This window comes from Podarcis filfolensis (assembly GCF_964270895.1).
Source record: "Podarcis filfolensis genome assembly, chromosome: 15".
Classification (NCBI taxonomy): Eukaryota; Metazoa; Chordata; class Lepidosauria; order Squamata; family Lacertidae; genus Podarcis; species Podarcis filfolensis.
Window position 1 is genome coordinate 28,767,936 of NC_139618.1, and position 21,852 is coordinate 28,789,787.

Genomic DNA, 21,852 nt, shown 5'->3' on the forward strand with positions numbered 1-21,852 from the left:
GACTCCCAAAAGCCAGGACAGCAAGCTGGCAGTGATCCCGCTTGCTGTCCTGGCTTAAGGGATAGCTGCACACAGCCTCTCCTGCCCAAGAGAGGCTGAGCAGCTAAGCCAGAAGCCAGGACAGCCAGCAGGCTCCCCCAAGAGCCGCGCTCCCTTTAAAGAGCGTGCGGAGTGTGTGTGTGGCTCTTGGGGGCTTTCCCCCAAGAACTCCATGCTCCACGCGTGCTCTTTAAAGGGAGCGCTGAGCAGAGCCTCCTGCCTGCATTCGCTCCATAAGATGCACACACATTTCCCCTTACTTTTTAGGAGGGGAAAAGTGTGTCTTATAGAGCGAAAAATACGGTATGCCCCATTGCAGGATCTGAATGTTCTGGTCCCGGAGCCCTTGGTTCAGGATACGAACACAGAGCCGAGCACACCTCACTCTCCGCATGGCCCGCAGATAGGCAGACCAGGAGGTGCTCTTTTCCCTTTGCTGATCCCACCCCACCCCCAGTGCATTTCTCACCGAGGAAGCTGTCTTTATGGACTTCACTGCTGCCTCAAAAACTTTCTTGGGGAGGCGGAGGTTGGTGGTGCCGCTGTCCACAATGCTCTTGTCATAGTTGTACTGCGGGGAAAGGCAAAGGCGCTCAGGCTCCAAAACACCAATTCCCCCCTTCCCTCGCTTTCCCAAGCTCATGCACACCAACTCCAAACCAGCCCTGGCAGTGGGAGACAGAAGCTGACTCCTACTGGAACCTGCATGGGTTGGGTGGGGGGTTTCTGAACTGGAGTTCCCCTGCTATGGCCAGGCTGAGCACAACCTGATCCCAAATATGAGGAGCGGGAGGCGAGCGGTGTTGGCCTGTGGCAAGTGCCTGGGCAGAGGAGCAAGGGCAGGGTCCAGTCCTCAGTACCAAAAGGTTTCCAAGGCCCTGCCTCCACCTCCAAACCAAGGCATCTCATTGGTGGGCACTGCTCAGGTGGCTCCTCAGCACACACCGAAGTAGGGTGGATTTGATTTTATATCAAATTGATTTAAATCACTAGTCAGTAAGACTTGATTTAAATCTCTCTTTTTTTCTTTTCTTTTTTTACAGAAACAACTCATTCTTGCTGGTATAATCTTAATATTTACAACCAGATGAAGGTTTCATTTTTGGAAGAATAAATTTTCAAAGTAGTTTTCACAGTTACATCAAAAATTACTGATTTGGTTATACTATTAGAAATACATAGACAGATATTTATGAAATTATTGTGAGGTTTAACAAGTTAGCTGTTTAGATTTGGGCAATTTTTCTGCTGTACTTTATTGGAAGGAGAAAAACAATCATTTCCTTAATAATTAAAACAATTAAAACAATTTATTTAACTAAAACAATAACATTATAGCACATGTATCCATGTTTGTTAACAGATGTGGTTAAACATTTTTTTAAAAAAACTTAGACTGAGTTTTAGCACACATGAAAAACTTTAACAAATCCTTATTTCCTGATGAACAGCCTTTGGACTATAATGTAACTTAAACAGAAAACTATCTTAGTCACTTGATGGGTGTCCGTGTGGGGTAAGGTGTGTAGGTATGTTGATATGTACAGTATATGTAGGTACAATGGTACCTCGGGTTAAGTACTTAATTCGTTCTGGAGGTCTGTTCTTAACCTGAAACTGTTCTTAACCTGAAGCACCACTTTAGCTAATGGGGCCTCCTGCTGCCGCCGCGCTGCCAGAGCATAATTTCTGTTCTCATCCTGAAGCAAAGTTCTTAACCTAAAGCACTGTTTCTGGGTTAGCGGAGTCTGTAACCTGAAGCATATGTAACCTGAGGTACCACTGTATTATATAGAGTAATGTAGGTATGTTTTATGTTATGAAAAGAAGGTAGTGTGTTGTGTATGTGTATTGTGTAAATGTATATGTATGTGTTTTATATGTTAATAAAATTTAAATGAAAAAAAAGAAAACTATCTTTAGAAAGATTTTTCCTGCAAAGGCATTTTATTTTAATAATGCAATTCAAATAAAAAAAAATATCTGTTGTTTTTTTTAAAAACTTTGATTTTTATCCACCCTGCACCTGAGCATCCCTGGCTCCCTCTCACCTCCTTGCAGTCCATCTGCAGGTCCTGCCCATTGATCTCTATCCTGACGATGATGACCTCGTAGTACCACTCTTTCCGAATCGGAGTGTACCAGATGCTGCCCACGTAGAGGGACGGGTCGATGCCTCCAATGATCTGCAGGGACAGGGGTGTGGCAGGAAATGGCATTAAGAGGAAGGGGCCGAGAGGAGGGTGGTGAATGCCCCGTTCCCCTCCCCTCCCCACCGCTCCTCAAAGCACCGGCAAACTTCCTGCCTGGGCTACTGGAGCAGCTTAGAATCTCCAGTCCAGGCCAAGTGCAAATGGGACAAAGGGAGTGATGGAGAGGAAAGGACACTCTGTGTGTGCTTTGACACACTCTTCTCCTCAGGACCCTCGTACCTACGGGACCCCCTCTCCTGGTATGCCCTGTGGAGGACCTTAAGGTCCATAAATAGCAACACTCTAGCGGTCCCGGGCCCTAAGGAAGTCAGGTTAGCCTCAACCAGAGCCAGGGCCTTTTCAACACTGGCTCCGGCCTGGTGGAACGCTCTGTCTCATGAGACCAGGGCCCTGTAGGATCTGATTTCTTTCCGCAGGGCCTGTAAGACAGAGTTGTTCCACCTGGCCTTTGGCTTGGAACCAGCCTGATCCCTTCCCCCTCTTTCCTTTTCCTTCTGTGATGGAACCCCTATCTGGGGACTTCCCTGGCTTTTCTGGCCCACGTAGGACCAGTCTGGATAGTTGGCCTTGGTGAAGATTTGACGTTTTCGCCCCCAAACAGTTTTTGATCTGGGCTTCCACTGAAATGAGGCTGCATTTTAAGTAGTATTTTAATCTTGTTTTTAAGTTGTATTTTAATCAATTGTTTTTATATCTGATGTTAGCCGCCCTGAGCCCAGTCTTGGCAGGGGAGGGCAGGGTATAAATAAAATAAAATAAATAAATAAAATAAAATTAGAACGCTGGTCTCCCACATAAAGGTAAAGGGACCCCTGACCATTAGGTCCAGTCGTGACCGACTCTAGGGTTGCAGCGCTCATCTTGCTTTATTGGCTGAGGGACCCGGCGTACAGCTTCTGGGTCATGTGGCCAGCATGAGTAAGCCACTTCTGGTGAACCAGAGCAGCACACGGAAACACCGTTTACCTTCCCGCTGGAGCGGTACCTATTTATCTACTTGCACTTTGACGTGCTTTCAAGCTGCTAGGTTGGCAGGAGCAGGGACCGAGCAATGGGAGTTCATCCCGTCATGGGGATTCGAACCGCCAACCTTCTGATCGGCAAGCCCTAGGCTCTGTGGTTTAACCCACAGCGCCACCTGCGTCCCGGCCTTCCACATACTCACCCCCAAAACAGGAGAGCCCTCCTGCCTGAACCTCAGCACCTGGAGTTGGGCTGTGGTTGCTTAATGGTGAGGAGAAGGCACTCTGCAGATGCTCAGAGGTGCTCTCAACCTCTTTATTATGTAGCTGTTTCGAGACTGGGAACAGGTTCTGGGGATCCAACTAAAAGGAGGAAAAAGAGACCCTTCTTGCCCCTGTGCCCCTCACTCACCATGCTGCCCCCCACAGAAGCCAGGGCGTCCGAGACGTTGGGCGGGAAGCCGGCTCCACACAGCTGCAGGGAGAAGAGGTTGGGGACCTGGGTTTGCTTCACCAGCGAGTCGAAGAAAGGCTCCAGGGTGTCATCAGGCTGCAGAAAAGGAGACGAAGGAGGAGGGACTCAGCATCAGTGATCAGGGAGTAAGCAAGTAGGCTGTGAGCTAGCCTGCTGGGCTTTGGAGGCTTGGATGCTAGAATATCAAGGAGAGCGGGATGAACTGCAACAACGTGGAGTTTTTGCCCAACGTGGAGCTCGAACCCTCAGCCCTGAGATTGAGAGTCTCCTGCTCTACCAACTGAGCTATACTCCTTGGGAATAAGGAACATCTAGAGCCCTACCAACCCAAACTACCACTGGCCCCAGCTAGCATGACCAATGGTCAGGGCTGATGAAAGGAGTCAGGTGACTCCAGAAGAGCAACAAGCTCGCCAAACTCAGGACAAGACTGCGCATTTCATTCTGGGCAGCTTCTGTGTTGCTCCCTGGCAAAGGTGCAAAGCCCTGCTCTCCAGGGACCAGAGATCCAGGGTGGCTAGCTGGTCAGGTTTAGCAAAATCTCTCACTTGGACTACTGCAATGCGCTCTACGTGGGGCTACCTTTGAAGGTGACCCGGAAACTACAACTAATCCAGAATGCGGCAGCTAGACTGGTGACTGGGAGTGGCCACTGAGACCACATAACACCGGTCTTGAAAGACCTACATTGGCTCCCAGTACGTTTCTGGGCACAATTCAAAGTGTTGGTGCTGACCTTCAAACCCCTAAACAGCCTTGGTCCTGTATACCCTAAGGAGTGTCTCCACCTCCATCGTTCTACCCAGACACTGAGGTCCAGTGCCGAGGGCCTTCTGGTGATTCCCTCACTGCGAGAAACCAAGTTACAGGGAACCAGGCAGAGGGCCTTCTTGGTAGTGGCGCCAGCCCTGTGGAACACCCTCCCACCAGATGTCAAAGAGAAAAACAACCACCAGACTTTTAGAAGACATCTGAAGGCTGCCCTGTTTAGGGAAGCTCTTAACGTTTGATCCATTACTGTATTTTAATATTTTGTTGAAAGCCGCCCAGAGTGGCTGGGGAAGCCCAGCCAGATGGACGGGGTATAAATAATAATTATTATATTATATTATGTAAAGTGCTTAAGGTCTCACAGAGACCTGCCAGAGGACAAATGCAAGGAGACTGTTCTGCAGGTGGCTTTCAAGATGGCAATGCCCTTTAAGGGGAGCTCAGTTTTAAGAGCAGCAGGATTGGCTCCCTATGCCCCTTTGGGCCTTCCAGGAGCCAGGGCAAGGGGGTTAAAGGAGGGTTATCCTATGCTGCTTCTGTGGCTGCATTATAGTTTCCAAGAGTAAAACAAACAAACAAAAACAGGTAAGCCTCTAAACTGGAAAACTGTAGGGAATTTTAATAAATTTTAACTGCCCAACACATTTCCATTGGGAGATGTTGTTGTTGTTGTTGTTTTACTCTGCAGTTGTGATTTGTGCTGGAAGGGTTTGGGGACACACACACCCCACCCTCTTACATTATACAGTTTCCACAGTGGAAAGGGGTACATTTCTTCAGAGGTGCCCACACTGATGCCAGGCTCACCCGGGCAATCTCTGCATACGCCAGGCCCAGGATCCCTTCCCAGTTAGACCCGTTGATGAAAAACTTGTCTGACTCGGTGATGGCAGCAATGTTGGCGCGGACGGTGACGTTTGGGCCGTGGGGGATGGTCACCAGGTCAGTGCCAAGCTCCCCTTCCCACTTGCCCTGCGTGTACGGCACGTAGACTCCTTTCCGCAAGTCCCGGTATGTACCAGAGCTGCAAGAGACACACAGGGGGAGGTTATGAGGCAGTGAGAACACAGGTAGGTGGCATGTTGAGGGAGCTACCTGCATGAGGCAGCCTCAAAAACTCAAGGAAAGACCAGGAAAGACTGTTTATATATGCGACAACAGCTGCAAGGATGCTACTAACCCAAAGATGCAAAGAACCAACAGTCCCGACTAGGGAAGAATGGCAAACCAAACTGCTGAACTACAGGTGAAACTCGGAAAATTAGAATATCGTGGAAAAGTTCATTTATTTCAGTAATTCAACTTAAAAGGTGAAACTAATATATGAGATAGACGCAAGACATTGGGGGGGAGGAAGGGTTTTTCTTGGGGAAGAGGAAAAATGGGGGGGGAATGAAGATGATATGTTTTTGATAATTTGTTATGTTGAAATTCTTAATAAAAACTATTTAAAAAAGAAAAGAACGGACCTCCAGAACAAATTAAGTTCTTAACCTGAGGGACCACTGTAATTCAGAGAGTGCTCTTGGCAGATGTGGTGCCTTGGAGTGGGGGGGGGGCATCACATCAATGGTGTGAACCTGCCCATCTTCTCTGCTCACGTCTCCATAGCAAGAGGAGCAGATCGCCCTGAGGCATGTCCATAGCACCCAGCCCATTTCCGGCCGGCTTTGGGCCGACTCCCCTATCAGCACCTTGGCTCTGAACAGAGGCTGGCTGGCTCTCCCCACTCGGTCACGCAAGGCAAGGAGGCAGTGAGTAGACCGAGGCGGAAGGGAATCAGCCTGCCATTGTCCATTGTGCCCTCCAGCAGCAGCTCAAGGGCCAGACAGTAGCTCAGCATTTCTTCCCCCACGGCACAGAAAGAAGCCATTTAGCCCTGATCTGTGTGCTGGTGTCACCTGGCGCCACCCTGGCACTGCCAGCCCGTGGCCAGATAGTCAAGTGTTTTCAGAAGACCTTACCAACGATAGAAGAATGGCAGATGAAGATCAGCGACCAGAAGGAGGAGGAGTATCAGGAAGAGTGGATTAAATTCAATGATTACTTAGTTAAATATATTAAGTTAAATTAAATGAAAACAGCTTGCAGATAACTTAATTGGCTCAGGATTTTATTTATGTTAAGTGTCGAATTAATATGTTTAATTTCATAATGTGAAGATTTAAGGATGTTAATGTTTAAGTTAAATTTTATAAGAACTGTGATTTGGAAAACCATTAAAAGGACATGCAATGAAATTCAACCAAGGGGAAGCAAGGAAGTCACTTAACAATGTAAACAAGTGTAATTTTCAATAAGGCTATGCTTCATGTTTGTTTGTCTATAATGCTGTGAAAACCAATAAAAAAAATTTGAAAAGAAAAAGTGTTTTCAGAAGACCAGAGACAGATGGGGCAAAGGGGCATAGGGATTATGGCTGGCGCTTGCAAAGGCAAAAGCCCCTCGGGCAAATTAGGGGCTAAACACCTCCCTGGCGAAAGAGGCTGGCGGGACAGAAGAGGGGAGAGGAGTGGTTTCCTCGCAAGCTCAGAGTTGCCCTCTCCTGCCCGGCCCCACATCAGCTTCCCTGCATACTCACAGCTGGCGCCGGTAGTACCGCCTGAGGAAAGGATGAGGTGCTGCACCCACAGCAAAGTTGCTGCTCCCTGTGTCCACCAAGATATTCAGCTGGGGGAAGAGAAAGGGAGAAAGGTCAGTGTGTTTCATGCAGAGCAGCCCAAATGTGCACGGCAACATCCTGTCCGGGACAATGAGCTTGTGCCTGACCCACCCACGGCCCAGAATATAATAGCTCCAGGATGCATAATGCAGCACCTCGTCTTTTAAACGAGGCTGGCTTCTGTTAGCATTGGGCATATGCAGCCTTCTGAACTACACAGGTCTCTACCTCAGGGAGAAAGGATCTAAATTGGGCACAGAGAGGCCAAGCTTGGCATCAAGATGCAAATGTTCTGTCGCTTTGGGCAGCGGCCTGTTCCAAGTTCCAGGAGTGGAAGGCAACTTCCCCCAAGGAAAACGTCTCTGTGCACATATCTTTAAGCCAAAGGGAGAAGCCGGCTCAGAGCACAAAGTCACTGGTTCACCCCCTGCCCTTGGTCTGCAGCGACAGCAGCAGCAGCAGCAGCTCCTCTGTGTGGTTTAGCCAGTCTTGGAAGAAGCGTCAGCATCAGCAGCAAGCTGCAGGTGTATCAGTTTCCATGTCAGCTGGGGAAGGTCAGGGCTGCCAGACCCCAAGGTGGTGGCGCTGAGGCTGGAAGGAGCCTGCCTCCCCCAATCGCTACACGGCCTAACCCTTTGCACAAGGGGTGCAACAGAAAGCTTGCTAACCTTGTGGTGTCAAACATGAGACAATTTGAAGTGCTGCTGTCTGAAACAGCACAGGAACACCGTCCTTTACACCAGGAGTGAAGAACCTGCCCCCCACCCCAGATGCTGTTAGACTTGCACATCACTAGGGCTGATGGGAAGTACAGTGCAGCAACAGCTGGGGGGAGAGCACAGGTGTTTCCCACACCTGCTTTTTACGCTCCAAGAAAGGAGGGGACACTAAGGCACAAATACCCTCCAGGGATGGGTGCTTTCAGAGGGTCTGTGCCACTCAAAGGAGAATTCAAAGAGGGGTTATGAAACAAGACTATTTCAGTGTTGTATGCTCACTGTTCATATGCTTTATAAATAAGAATAGTGTGCTGAATGGACCCCCAACGGCACATGCCTCCATGTGGAAAGGCTACGGTATTGATATGCGACTCCTCCAAAACATTGCTTTGCAGAATCTATTTCATTAGGATGCCTGCAAAATTTTATCCCGACTGCAATAATGTACTCCACGCAGTTTTTGTTTCTTAATGGTATGCCCCGCAGAGGACCTTAAGGTCCATGAGTAATCATAGTTTAGAGGTTCTGGGCCCTAAGGAAGTCAGATTATCCTCCACGAGGGCCAGGGCCTTCTCAGTGATGGCTCCGACCTGCGTGAATGCTCTGTCCCATAAGACCAGGGCCCTGCAGGATTTACGGTAACTTCCTTCCGCAGGGCTTGTAAGACAGAGCTATTCTGCCTGGCTTTCAATCTGAACTTAGCCTGATCTTTTATTCCACTTCCTTCCCTCCCTCTCCCCTTTTTATGAAGATTACCCACTCTGGGATCCCACAGCTAATTCTCCCCTGGCCTCCTCGCTGGCCCAAATAGGACTAATTTAGCCAGCTAGCCCTGGTGATCATCTAATGTTTATTGGATGGATTTCCCCCCTAAATTGATTTTGAATTCTGAATTTATTGTTATTCACATTTTATACTGTATTTTATGCTGTTTTTTGTTGCATCAATTAAGTGTTTTAAATTTGTTGTTAGCCGCCCTGAGCCTGGTTTTCTGAACCGGGAAGGGTGGGGTATAAATAAAAAAATATTATCATTATTATTAATTGTCTGTCTTGTTTATTTGTTTGTTGCTGTTTTTGAAAACTCAGTAAGTACATCTTTGGAAAGAAAAGCACCAGCTCTCCTGCCTGGATAGCCATGCAGCAAGACAGGCCGTAGATGGGAGCGCATGGTGTCCACGCAGGCTTGAGCCCAGCAGCTTGGGGAGGAATTTCTCTCCAGTTAAAGGCCATCGAAAAAGCAACAGTCCCCCCTAGCCTTGCTTTTCTTAAGCAGCCCCAAATGGAGCAGGGAAGAAAGCTTGCCGTGGAGGCAAGAGGTCAGCACAGAGGCAGGCTGCAAGACCTCAAGTCACTTCCTGCAAATGTCAGACCAGGCAAAGGCATTTGTAGCTTCTGCTCTCTCCACATTTCTGGGAAGAAAGTCATGTGTGCCTAATCACAATGAGATCACAAGCAGGATGCCAGATACTTGTTGGCTCCCTCTCCTGGATCGTTCACATAGGATTCTTCTATATTTATACAGCTTTTCACCAAAATTCATCATCGTTCCGTTCCATATGGCTCACTTAAAAGGTCCATCAGCAGCCATTAGTACACAGCATCAGGCTTCTCTAGGCTATGAGCGTCCTGTGGCTCAGCTGCACAAAGATGCAGAATGCCTAAAGCATCCTTAAACATTTATACAGCACAGAGCATTTGGCTTGGCACCTCCTGCATTTTATTACCAGCACTTCACAGAGGGATTCCCCTTATATATTCACCTCTGCCTCCTGACCACTCCTACTGGTTTCTTATAGGCAAGGCTCTTAAATGTCAGTGACTACCTGGCAGAGTAAGAAGATGCTTTGATAGGTCAGCAACTCGCAGGGCTGATCTAGAACTCGAGACGACCCCAAATGACAAGCCATGACCTTTAGCACCAAGTGTGCAGCAGCAGCAGCAGCAGCAGCAGCACGTCAGCAGGAGTGGAGAACATCTGGCCCACCAGATGTTGCTGAACTACAATTCCCATCAGCGCAGCAAGCATGGTCGTGGATGATGGGATTTGTAGTTCCCCACTGTTGGACCTTAGAGGCCAAGACAAAAAAAAAATCCAAACCAAAAACAAACAAGAACCTCCTAAGCAGACCATTGGTTCAGACAGAGCTATTGGGTTATGGTCAGATGCAGTAATGCTTCTGATAGCAGTTGCAGAAAACCACTAGAGAGAGAGGGCTCTTGTTCTGCTTGCAGCCTTCCCATAGCTTCTGGCTGGCCCCTATGAGAACAGGACATTGCCCTCAAAGGGCCACTGGCCTAATCCAGCAACATCTTATGTCCTTATGTTACCACTAATGCAGTGATTTGCTGTAACTGGCCTATCTGCAAGTGGTAGTCACTGCAGCCAGGTGTGCACCGGCCTAAGCCCACATGGGTTGCACATCAACAGAGAAAACTAAACTGAAAAGGAAAACAACAAAATGACTGGATCATTAGCAAAGCTGTTCAGGAAGATCCACCCCCCCCCCAAAAAAAAGAGTTTTGTGCTGCTATTTTGTTCTTATCGTGTTAACTTATTTTATAAGGAAAGGTGGGAGCCAAGAATATTTCAATGGTGTTCTTAGGGGAAGCCAATTTCAGTCCCTGGTTTTCAAGAATGCATTGCAAAATTACTCTGTAAACTTGAGACTGAAAATGATTGAGTTTAAGAGTGCCCTGGAAGAAGGATTCAATTTGGGAAAAAGTTGGGCTCAATGAAAGCCCAATTCTGTGCCTAGAGGACTCCTTCATCCTTTCCCTGCCTTTGGGGACCTGCCATCTCACTTTCTCTACATGTGGTTGCATGTGAAAACCCAGGCACTTCTTGTTAGTATCTGAGAGCATGGAGAACAGAAGCCTACCCGCTGTTTTTGCCCAGGACAGCAGAAGCAGTTATGCACTGCACCAGAACAGCCTCTTCCCTGCGTCCCAGAGGACATAGCCGCAAGCCGCCACTGGGTTTGCTGGCAGTAATTGAACTCCCTCTGTTCAGCTGCAAACCTGGGCAATAAACACACACACCAATGGCGGAAGTGCATCAGAGCGGCCATACCAACCTCCTCTTGGGTCCTGCTGCAAAATCTCTCAGTGAGCAGCCGGGTGGGGCCTAAACAGAGAGGGGGCAATAGAGAGCCTTGCCAGATCTTGCTGCTGGGCAGCCTTAATCCTGACCTCACAAGAGCTCCGTCTTCTCCTAATCCCCCACCGAGAGTGTGCCAGGAAAGGACTTACTGCTTTTGCACTAATCAGCAAACCACAGTGCACATGTGTACACAAAGCACAATCTCTTGCTCCCTCCGATAATTTTTTGAAGGCTGTCACCTGCCTCCTTTGAATACTCACCATCCAGGCAACAGACAAAGTCAAGCTTCCATAGGGTTGTCACCAATGCCAGCCCTACACAGAGTAGGCCCATCAAAGTTAATGGGCATTGCTAATTTATGGCCAGTTGGGTTTAGTTGGGTCTACTCATCATTGGCTCCAACCCCATAAATTTAACTAAATTTACAGATGTCAATGAATGGGGCTGGCTTGTGCACTCACTCAAAGCAATCTTCGGGGGGAAACAGAAACTGCTCTCTGCTTCTGGTGCTACCATCTCTTTGCCTGAATGGGAAGAGTTCAGCACAAGGCATTTAAGGGTGCAAGACCAATACACCCTGCACAGGAGTAAGTCCAATTGAATAGAATGGAGCTTACAACAAAATGAGCCTGCAGTGACCCTGGGTAGCACAACACCCTTTTAGACTAGAGAAAGAAAAGCCAAGGGAGTCAATGTGACTCTTCCCCACACACACCCCAAACAGAGTTTGTTTTTCCACCCAGTGGCTCAAGCACCACCTTGACAGGGCTCTACGGCCTGGCAATGGGTCCCAGAGGGAGATGACAACAGCCTTTGTTGTTCCAGATGACAGCAAGGTCAGCTCCCCAACCCAATGTCCCACCAGCCCTGCCAATCTCACTTTGCAGCTGGCTCTCAAAAAGGCCAACAGTTTGCACACCCACCCACACCTGGGGTCACCACTGAGGATGCTCTGCTCAAGCCACACCCCCGCAAATCCTGGCACTGCCCACCAAACCCCTTGCAAACTCACATTTCCCCTCATCCACACAGATATGACACCCTGTAGCTTGTTAAATAAGTTGGAGTTCTTGTTATTAAATATACCAAGAAAAAAGCACACCAAGAACTCAGGCCAATGTTAGTTTCAATAGTGTTAGTAGTCCCTACTTGCAAATCAATAGTCAATTGTAACAAAAACTAATCCATTCAAAAGTATGTATTCTGACAAGGATTACAAACTCAAATAGAGATTACAAACTAACAGAGATTACAAACTCAAACTCATAAAGATATGTATAACACAATAATTACGTGTGGGTAGATCAAAGTGTAAACGCACAGAAAAGCTCAAGATACACATTGATCTACCCACACGTAGTTGTTATCTCTGAGAAACATAGAAAATAACAGGATATATTTATCTGAAAGTCTTCAAATTTACATGACCCTTTAAAAATTAGCTGATGAAGGTGAATACATAGAAACAGGGCCCTGTCCTGGTTTCTGATCTATAATTGACTTCTGACTTCTGCTCAATGATTGAAACTAAGACCTCCACGTTGAATCTGACTATGGACTAACATGAACTTATCTCTACTCATAAACTCTTACCTCCAATTCTTTAACGAATTATTGTGTTATACATATCTTTATGAGTTTGAGTTTGTAATCTCTGTTAGAGTTTGTACCCTGTAGCACCGCATTGTCACTCTAGAGCCTCTTCAAAGTCCGAATACTAGCACTTTTGGGAAGCAATGCCAGTGTTTGCTCTGGCTTTGGAGGCTCAGCTTTGCAGAGAGGTTTAATTCGCTAGCCTGAATTTTGCCACTGTGGGCCTAAGAAAACAAATGTGCTCATAATATGCACACCTGGTACCACTTACTCACGCACACATATAGGCTTGTACTTTTCCCACTTGCTTTCACACACATGCACGCTTTATATAAGGAACCTTTAATTCCACTGAAAGCACCATATGTTGCTGGCATCTCAGGCTTACTTGGCCCACGGCCAGAGAGCTGAAGAGGCAGCCGGCAGAGGAGGCTTGGGGAGCTGCGAGAGCCTTCCTGGAATCAGGCAGCTCTGAGCAAACCCGCTTGGCAAGGCGAAGGAAAGGGATGAGGGGTTTCGTGGCCTTTTCCCCAGCGGTGAAAAGTCACCTCGGTAGTGGAAGGGCACAGAGAGGCCCCTCACGCAAGATGTGGAGCACACCATGGGTCAGTTTGGAAAGAAGCAAAGGTGCTGGAAATGCGTTCTGCACATCCTCAGAGGCTATCGCCCGCAATATTTCAGGCCAAGCCCCAGCGCTAAAAATAAGTCCCACGGCTGAGCTGCGGCTTAAGCCTCAACAAATGCCCAGGTACATCCGGCTGCTTGCGTAGAAGCAGGCAACCCAGCTGCACAGAGGGATCCCTGTGAAATTTTGTGTCTTCGTACACGACAAAAACGCCACTTCTCCCCTTGGATCCACGCACACGTTCTAAGCCAGCTCTCTTCCTCACCCACCCAACCAGTCGCTCTCTACGGCAGCTTCTCATTTTCAAAGCTACTAAAGAGAAGCAGCTCCAGATAAGCACAGCCTTTTTTCACCAGTGGAGAAGAAATGGTCTGGTTTCCCACAGGAAACAAATGATTTCCACGCTCTGCTCACTTTTATCAATGGCTGCACCTCTTCGGAAAGCCCTTCCCCCAGTCTGTTCCCTGGGGGGACCCCAAATAAAGCTGCTGAGGAGCCAGCAAAAACAGCTCCACCGACAAGGACTGCTTTGCACTGGAAAGGCTGCTGGATGTCAGCTAAGGACACAATGGGGCTGGCCGCACGAGAGTACAGGGATGGTCACTAGTTGTGTGGTCTGGTTAGACATAGTGAGACCCGATTTCGGTGACAGACCATGTCTGAATACCTTTCATCCAACTCCTCCTTTTAAAAAAGTGTTTTCAAAGGATTCAGATAGGACTCAGAGAAGACATCCTCCCTTGCCATCTTGCCCTCCCGGCCATGAAGGGCGAACAAGGAGGCAAGTGATCTGTCTCTCTCTGCAGGCAGCACACAACACCCAACTTTCCCCTTTCATCCTTGCAGCGGCCCCTTCAGTCTCCCCTCCCCTGGGCACTTTGGATCTTCTGAGGGTCCAGCTCCTGGAAATCACCTGCAAAGTGCCCCACCAGAAGCCCCACTGAAAATCCTAGGCTGGGGGCTAAGAGTCAGAGCTGTGAGCTAAAAAGTACAGGCTGCAAGGTTGATCTCTCTGCCCTGCATTAGCCAGATGGCCTTGGGGAGCCCCCGCCCCACCCAAGCATCACACACACTTACTGTCTCCCCCACACAGCCCCATCTCCACCTGCAACCCACCGACTTTCTTCAGAGGGGGGGATCACTGGCCTTGGATAGGAAGCATTCTGAAAGCATCCAGAGCACGGATTCCCGAACTTGGGTCTCCAGCTGTTTTTGGACTACCATTCCCATCATCCCTGACCACTGGTCCGGCTAGCTAGGGATGATGGGAGTTGTAGTCCAAAAACAGCTGGAGACCCAAGTTTTGGAAACCCTGATCTAGAGCCATGCCGTCTCCTGAGGGACCCCACCCCACCCCAGCATGAGGAAGGGCGCTGGCCTGACCGGATACCCCTCGCTGCCCGCCCGCCAGCACACGGGGGTCAGTGGCCCGACGGCGGCTCACCTTCTGCGGGGGGCTCCCCACCGTCATCTCCACGTAGTAGCCCTGCCCGGACTTGCCTCGCAGGTTGTCCAGCATGTCGGCGAAGACGCCGCCGCCGCCGCTACCGGGGCGAGGCTCGTCCTGCTCGTCGGCCGAGCGCGGCTCCCGCGACTGGGTCGGCGCGCTCCGCAAGGGCAGCCGGAGCCCGACGGGCGCCTGGACGGGGCCTCGCGCCACCCCGGAGCCCAAGCACAGCAGCAGCCCCAGCAGCGCCCGAGCCATGCTCAGCTCCGCCGGCTCCTGCTCGAAGGCCGCGCGGGGAGGAGGAGGAGGAGGACGAGGAGGAGGAGGAAGGGGAGCGGGCAGCGGCGAGGCGGACCAGGCTACTTCCCAGCGGCCCGGCGGCGGCCTCGGGAGGCACCTCCAGGCCGCGGCGGGAGCTGCAGCTGCATGGGGCGCCGCCGGCCTACGCGAGATGCAGAGGCTCCTGTTGCTCGGCGCCGCGGGCCGGCTCCAGCGCAGCAGCTGGGAAGGCTCCGCGCTCGAGCCTGGGCGGCGGCGGCTGTCCGAGGCAAAGGATTTTCCTTCTGCCGGAGCTCGCTGGGAGTTGTAGTCCACGGGCGGGCACGAGCCGCAGAGAGGCAGCGGCTGCTTCTGCGCACGCGGCAGCGGCGGCTTGCTCGGAAGGCGCGCCTGCCGGGAGCTTCGTAGCGCCGCCTCCTCCTCTGCGCGTTGGTCCGGCTGATGCTCAGGGCAAGGAGCATCTTCTCTCGGCCTGGCTCTCCTGAGGACGCCTCCTGGCCGGAGGGAGACCTGGGCCCGCGGCGCACAGCGCGAGCTAGAGGAGCCGAAGTCCCTTTGCCCCTCCATAAAATATTAGACGGCGCCGGACAGACCCCCCCCCCAAAAAGAGTTGATGGGCATCAGGGGTGCCAACTTGAACACGGAAACGCTGTTTACCTTCCCGCCGGAGTGGTACCTATTTATCTACTTGCACTTTGATGTGCTTTCGAACTGCTAGGTTGGCAGGAGCAGGGACTGAGCAACGGGAGCTCACCCCATCACAGGGATTCGAACCGCCAGCCTTCTGATAGGCAAGTCCTAGGCTCTGTGGTTTAACCCACAGCGCCACCTGCGTCCCCGAAGACCCCTTGGCCTCTAGCAATTGGCCATTCAAGTGGTGTGCAGGTGTCATGTCTTGTGGTCGATTATGCGGGGTGGGGCTTACCTGGGCCCCCTCAATTTTGTATTCAAGTTGGCACCCCTGGCACGAACCAAGGCGGACCAAGTGTTGTTGTTTTGGCACCAAAAAGGGCAGGCGAATGGCCGCCCTTTCTTGGTGAGCCTCGGCAGCTCCTGGGGACTGCCTCTTCAGACCTCTTGGGTCGCCCCCGTTGCCTATATTGTGTGGCAGGCCCAAGAGGTCAAGGAAGTCCCTGCAAGAGAGCCACAGCGGGAAAGCCCGGCTACAGAAGAGCAGACAGTCGGGTTGTCGAGGGAGGGGCCAGACAAGGGCAGGCAGGGCTTCTAGCCCTTGATGGGAGTCCCCACCAAGTTTTGGGCTGGGCAAGGTTTCACGCTGCTGGCCTTGATAGTTCGACACATTCCTTGGAGAAGTAAGACCAGGCCTGTGTCTGCTTGACCTTTGCCCATCCTGGCTGGTCAATGGGGCAGAGTCTGTCATATCTAACTAGGTGTCTGCCCTAGTAGGTTCCTTCCCTATAGTGCGTGTGGTTCCCACCATTCTGAAGGATGCTCTGTATGGAGAGAGCCTTACTAAAGAAATCTGCCCTCCGCACTTGTGGTATGAATAACTATTACCATAGGTAGGGTGTCTGTGCCTTGGGTTGCTTCTTCACTCCAGGTTTCTGAGTGAAGTTGAGCACTTCCATTCCATTCAGACGTTAGGCCTGATTTTTGGAATGGAAACTGTATTGGTCACCCACATATGTGTCCCATGCCAGGTGGTTTTCCTGGCTCTCTCAGCAGAGTTGGTACCATTAGTCCTGGATCTGGCTAGGATGGGTATACATGATGCCACCTTTCAGTAGGTCATCTAAGAACATAAGAAGAGCCTGCTGGATCAGGCCCATGGGCCATCTAGTCCAGGTGAGGTAGAACATCACCTTCAGGATTAGTAGCCATTGATAACTTTATCCTCCATTAGTATTCTCCCTTTTTTCCAAGCTATCCCAAGTTGGTTCCCATCACTGTGGGAACGAGTTCCATACTGGTGCATGAAGGACTTCCTTTTGTCTGTTCTGCATCTTCCAACATTCAGCATCATTAGATGGCCATGAATTCTAGTGTAACTTGCACCTGCTCTGTCCCCTTAACCTTTCTGGTTGTTCTAATCTAGAAGCCCAAGCCCAGAATATGGTGCCTGGAGGTTGAAGTTACTGCTATGACCTTTGTGGTACCACAGATCCTCATCTGTGCTTTTTAATATCTACATGAAACTAACTGCTGGTTGAGGCAATTGAAAGGGCATGGTTCTCCTATGCAGCTGACACACAGCTGCTCTGCCTCTCATTCCCATCACCCAATCCCAGGTGATGTCATTTTCAGGAATGGATATGGGTTAAGAACATAGGCCGACTTCCGCAAATCAAGCCAATAAATAAAAATACTTAACTAAAAGTAGAAATTACAGATTTTTCTGAGCACTTGGGGGTCAAAGGAAAGTATTCTAAAAGAACAGCTGTTGAGACAGTTCATTCTGAATCTGCTAGACAGAGCCAGACAGAGGATGGTGACAGGTGGGTCTCCTGCCCCTCCAACCCAACAAATTCTGGCTATGCCCATGGTTCCAGCTCCACTTTTGGAGGTGGTATGGCTCTGAATAGGACGCGGGTGGCACTGTGGGTTAAACCACAGAGCCTAGGACTTGCTGATCAGAAGGTCGGCAGTTCAAATCCCCATGAAGGGGTGAGCTCCCGTTGCTCAGTCCCTGCTCCTGCCAACCTAGCAGTTCAAAAGCACGTCAAAGTGCAAGTAGATAAATAGGTACCGCTCCGGTGGGAAGGTAAATGGTGTTTCCGTGTGCTGCTCTGGTTCGCCAGAGGCGGCTTAGTCATGCTGGCCACATGACCCAGAAGCTGTACGCCGGCTCCCTCGGCCAATAAAGCGAGATGAGCGCTGCAACCCCAGTCAGTCACGACTGGACCTAATGATCAGGGGTCCCCTTTACCTTTACCTATGGCTGTGAATGCCAGTTCCTGGGAATCACAACTGGGGAGAATGGCTTTTGTGAAAAACAAAGTCTCTAGTAGCCCTCACCACAGTGCAGCAACGCTGGCAGGGGTAAAACAACGAGAGGGGTGGGGCAGCTCCTGGACACAATCCTAGGGTTCTGTACGGTGGAAAGAAGCCCGTTCTTTTGTCTGCTTTGAACCTAACATTCAGCTTCATTGGATGCCCCCATCCGTGTTACAGGCTGTTTGCACGCTACACCTTTAATCAGAGTCTGCCCCTGATTCGCCTTGTTTTCTTAGACAAGTTGTTGCAGCTCATAGGGAAGCTGTAAACAGGGGAGAGGGTGGAATGAGCTGCTCTCGGGACGTAGAGGCTGAATTCAGCCATGCTTACAAGTGACCGAGAGCGAGCCCTCGTATTTTGTGCAAAAAAGAGTCTACGCCGGCGGTCATTTATCCACCACCGATTTAGCAAACTTGCTCGTTTTTCGGGTGCTGCAAAACTTTGCGGGGTTTTCTCGCCCCTGCTGCCGCCCAGTGGCCAAAATCTGAAAGGGCTGCCTGGTTACAGCACGTTGGAGAGCGCTAGGAGGACTCTATGATAGAGAGAAGCGGTTGCGGGGGGGGGGGCGGAAACAGTGTGATGAGGGGGTGAAGAGAGATTGATGGAGTAGGGGGAAGGAAGAGCAGGGGGGTCAGTGTATCACTAACTCAGCACTTTCCAGAGGGTTGTTGTTTTTGTGTGTTTCCCACCTACATACAGATCATGCAGAAGGAAACCAGAGTTTGCTGCAGCTGTCAGAAATGCAAGGGCAAAAGAAAACAATTTGGGCAACTCAAATGGGAGAAGAGACAAGGAAGGTCATGGCAAGGAACAGTTGCCACTAGAAAGATTCCTCCAACTGAGTTAAAGCACAGACATCATATTTCCACCCGCACTTTTTTAAAAAAGTATGCCTCTGTTTTTACAAGCAAGTCAAAGAGAGATTTGTATTTGAGACCCACCTGGAAAGAACCCCAACCAACCAGCAGCTATGAGAAACAGGTAAGGTGGAGACTGCTTGTGGTTCCAATTCCATTTAATAAGTTAAAAGTCCAGCCCATCACACAGCAGTGGAACTTTCCAACATATACAAAGGTGCAGAATTTCACAATCATCCTTAAATATTTTTTTTTCCTAGTCCTTTAAATATCTACACAGTTCCTATTTCTTTTAATCTAAACAATCTGGGGGTTACAACAATCCACCCACAGAGAAGGCCTCAGGTACAGAGGAGCCCATGTGTTTGGGGAGCAGGGGCATGTGAGCTTGGGCTCCATTTTGTGGGGTTTGGTCCAGCACCTGCACAAAGGTGAACAAAGGTTTCACAGCCTAGAGGGCAGTGACGGCTAAGCAGTAGAGGATGGTGGTCGGCTGGGGTCAGGGTGGGGAGACAAAGCAGCTCAGCTTCCCATCAAAACCCACCTCATGGAGCTCCTCACTGCCACCCCAAAACATGACTGAAAAAGCATTGTGAAAGCAGAGATTTCTCCACCCCCTGCCTAGTTGCTGCCCCATCCTGCCTCAGGTGGGCAGCCATTACCCGCCCATAAGTTCACAGCCTGCTCTCCTTCCTATTAAAATGGCAAGGATGAAATGAGAAACTCCTGGTGCCCAGGGAGAAAGGAATCTGAATGCAGATGGACAAGGGGTGAGCAGAGAAGGCGAAGGGACCCAGCTTGTTCTAACCTAAGTAATGTTCAAGGTGTTCCATCCTCACCTTCCTGCTGGTGCCTGGCAGTGAGACATTAACACTTCCTCTCCCTCTTCCCTATGCCACCAGCCAGGTTTGGTTTTCCTAACTCCAGGTGGAAATTGGGGTGGGGCAGGGAAGGTGATAAAAGACAAGGCCACAAATTGTTGCATTCAAAAGTTGACAAAAGCAAGCACTAGGGGAAAGTCCTTTTTTCCACAGGGAAAGACTGAAAGGGGAAGATGCCAGAACCTTAAATTACTATTTAGCCACCCCCCCACAAGACATTCATCTGAGTCTGTCACATTTCATTCCATTGGAATTTTTTATCACATAATGCCGTTCCCAAGGGGAGACCCTCGTGCCCATTTCTCAGCTTGATAAACCCTGAGCAGTGGAAAGGTTCTCCCTTACCCCCCCCCTCGCCCCCATACAAGCTGTTGGCAGCACAGCAAGTGCAAGTCTGAGCTACTCAAAATACACATCCATACTGTGCTGTGCTCAGCCTGGGCTTTTTAATTCTTTGATGGTCACTGGCTTGGAGATTCCTTCATTACCTGTATCCAGGGATCTCTATGTTTAATTTCCTCATCAAGCTATATATACACTGACCATCCTGAACCATCAGCAGCCTTTTAAAAGCGAAAAAGACCTGGGCTAAGGTGCCATGGCGATGAAGCCTCAACTCCTAGCATAAGGTGGAGCCAGGAACCTTCAGCTGCCTATCTCAAGAACATAAAAAAACCATTTAAAAACCTCTTAAGAGGAAATGAACCCAGAGAGACCCATACGCATCTGCAACCAGAAGGCTTCCTCTGTCAGAATCCCTGACATCAATTTTTAAGTGCAAAAATTAAATCTGTCTGCATGCCCATCAAGTCTGTAGTGAAACCCTTGCATTTTTTTATTTTTTTGCCAAGAAAAATGCCTGGGTGCAGGCAACCCCTGCCAATCATCCAGTTCAAGCATACCACCATTGTTGCGAATTTATGCAGCCCCAAGAAGCAAGCCAGAGTGGAAGAGTAAGTAGGAGGTTTGTTTTTTTTATGACTGATCCCATAATTTTTTTTAAGACTATGATCCTGATCTATACCCCACTCAGAAATGCAAAAATGGCCAGAAGTGCAGAGAGTGGAAGAAACCCCTGAACACCTCTAAGGAATCCATGATTAGTGAACTGACAAATTAGGGAACACGGACAAAGTTGCAGTGTTCAAACTGGCTTAATTCAAGTGAAGGGGTTTCGCCCAGGAGGTAGGTAGGTAGGTAGGTGAATGGGGGGATTAGGTGGGGGGGGAGCAATGCACACAGCACAGCCTATCTTCACAGTTCAAGTGGACTGGGGGGGCCTTCAACTTGCACTGCTGCCACCACCCTCCCTCGGTCAATGTGGGCAAGTGCAGCTATCAGTTTTCCCCATGCACAAATGGCTTCCACAAGTATCTGCCTTCTCCGTTGCTGAAATAGCCTTACAGTGAGATGCCAGGTGGACACCCCCTGGATAAGAACTGCCACCCCTCCCCATTATTATTTTTTGTCCGATAAAGACCAATTCAAATAATATGTTAAAATGCGGTGGAGTCCCTGGTCCAAGGCTGAGACAGTCACTGTGCAGGCAGATTGAGATGGCTAACTCGTTCCACATGTGAGCACTGTCACAGAACAGTCAAGTTGTTGCAGCCCTCCAGATGTTGCTGGACTCCAACTCCTGCCCTCCTGGATCATTTGCCATGCTGGCTGGGCCTGGTGGGAGTTGTAGTGCAACAACAGGTTCTCCACTAGTGCTTTAGCAGGAAGGAAGTCTCTGGGGATGGGCAGCAGCTCAGGATCTCCCTTTCCACTGTGTTCCTTCAATACCAGGGCTGGGGAGCCCACCACCCATGACCCAGCTGGCTTCTGTGAGCTGCAGTACAGTAACAACTAGAGGCTGGCAGATTCACTATCCTGTCGAGCTGCCTTTGCTCTGCATTGCCAGAAGTCTCTCCAAAGCACACCCTCCAAGAGGATTTCTCCCCATAGTTTCTTCCAGCCCCAACACAGAATCCAGCCTCTTCAGCCTCTGTCACTTTGGACCACGATGGAGACAGAGACCCCAAAATTAAGAGGGATGGAGGGCTACCTCCAGCCTACAATGGTGACAGAGGGGGGCTCCAGAGGGGACAAGGAAACCACAACTGCAGCACAGCAAGGGGTTGCCTAGGTATGCTTTGCACTGCAGAACAAGCCATGGTTTGCCAAAAGGATGCAGCTGGCCTCATGTAGGGGAAGACGATGGCAACTTTGCTTGAAGACACAAATTAGAGGAAAAATGAAAAATGGAGGGAGTGGACACCATGAAGCC

At 49.8% G+C, this 21,852-nt stretch overlaps 1 protein-coding gene across 1 annotated transcript in view; it reads right to left on the reverse strand.

Annotated features, from left to right (window-relative positions):
• Nucleotides 1-15,222, reverse strand: part of BACE1 (beta-secretase 1) — a 23,298-nt gene extending 8,076 nt beyond the window's left edge. The window contains exons 1-6 of the mRNA XM_083588756.1: nt 14,606-15,222; nt 7,042-7,130; nt 5,268-5,484; nt 3,627-3,764; nt 2,091-2,225; nt 509-610 (exon numbers count right to left, since the gene is read on the reverse strand). Coding sequence (XP_083444882.1) covers nt 509-610; nt 2,091-2,225; nt 3,627-3,764; nt 5,268-5,484; nt 7,042-7,130; nt 14,606-14,866 — 942 coding nt within the window. The 5' untranslated portion in view covers nt 14,867-15,222. The remainder of the gene's footprint in view (nt 1-508; nt 611-2,090; nt 2,226-3,626; nt 3,765-5,267; nt 5,485-7,041; nt 7,131-14,605) is intronic.
• Nucleotides 15,223-21,852: the final 6,630 nt, after the last annotated feature.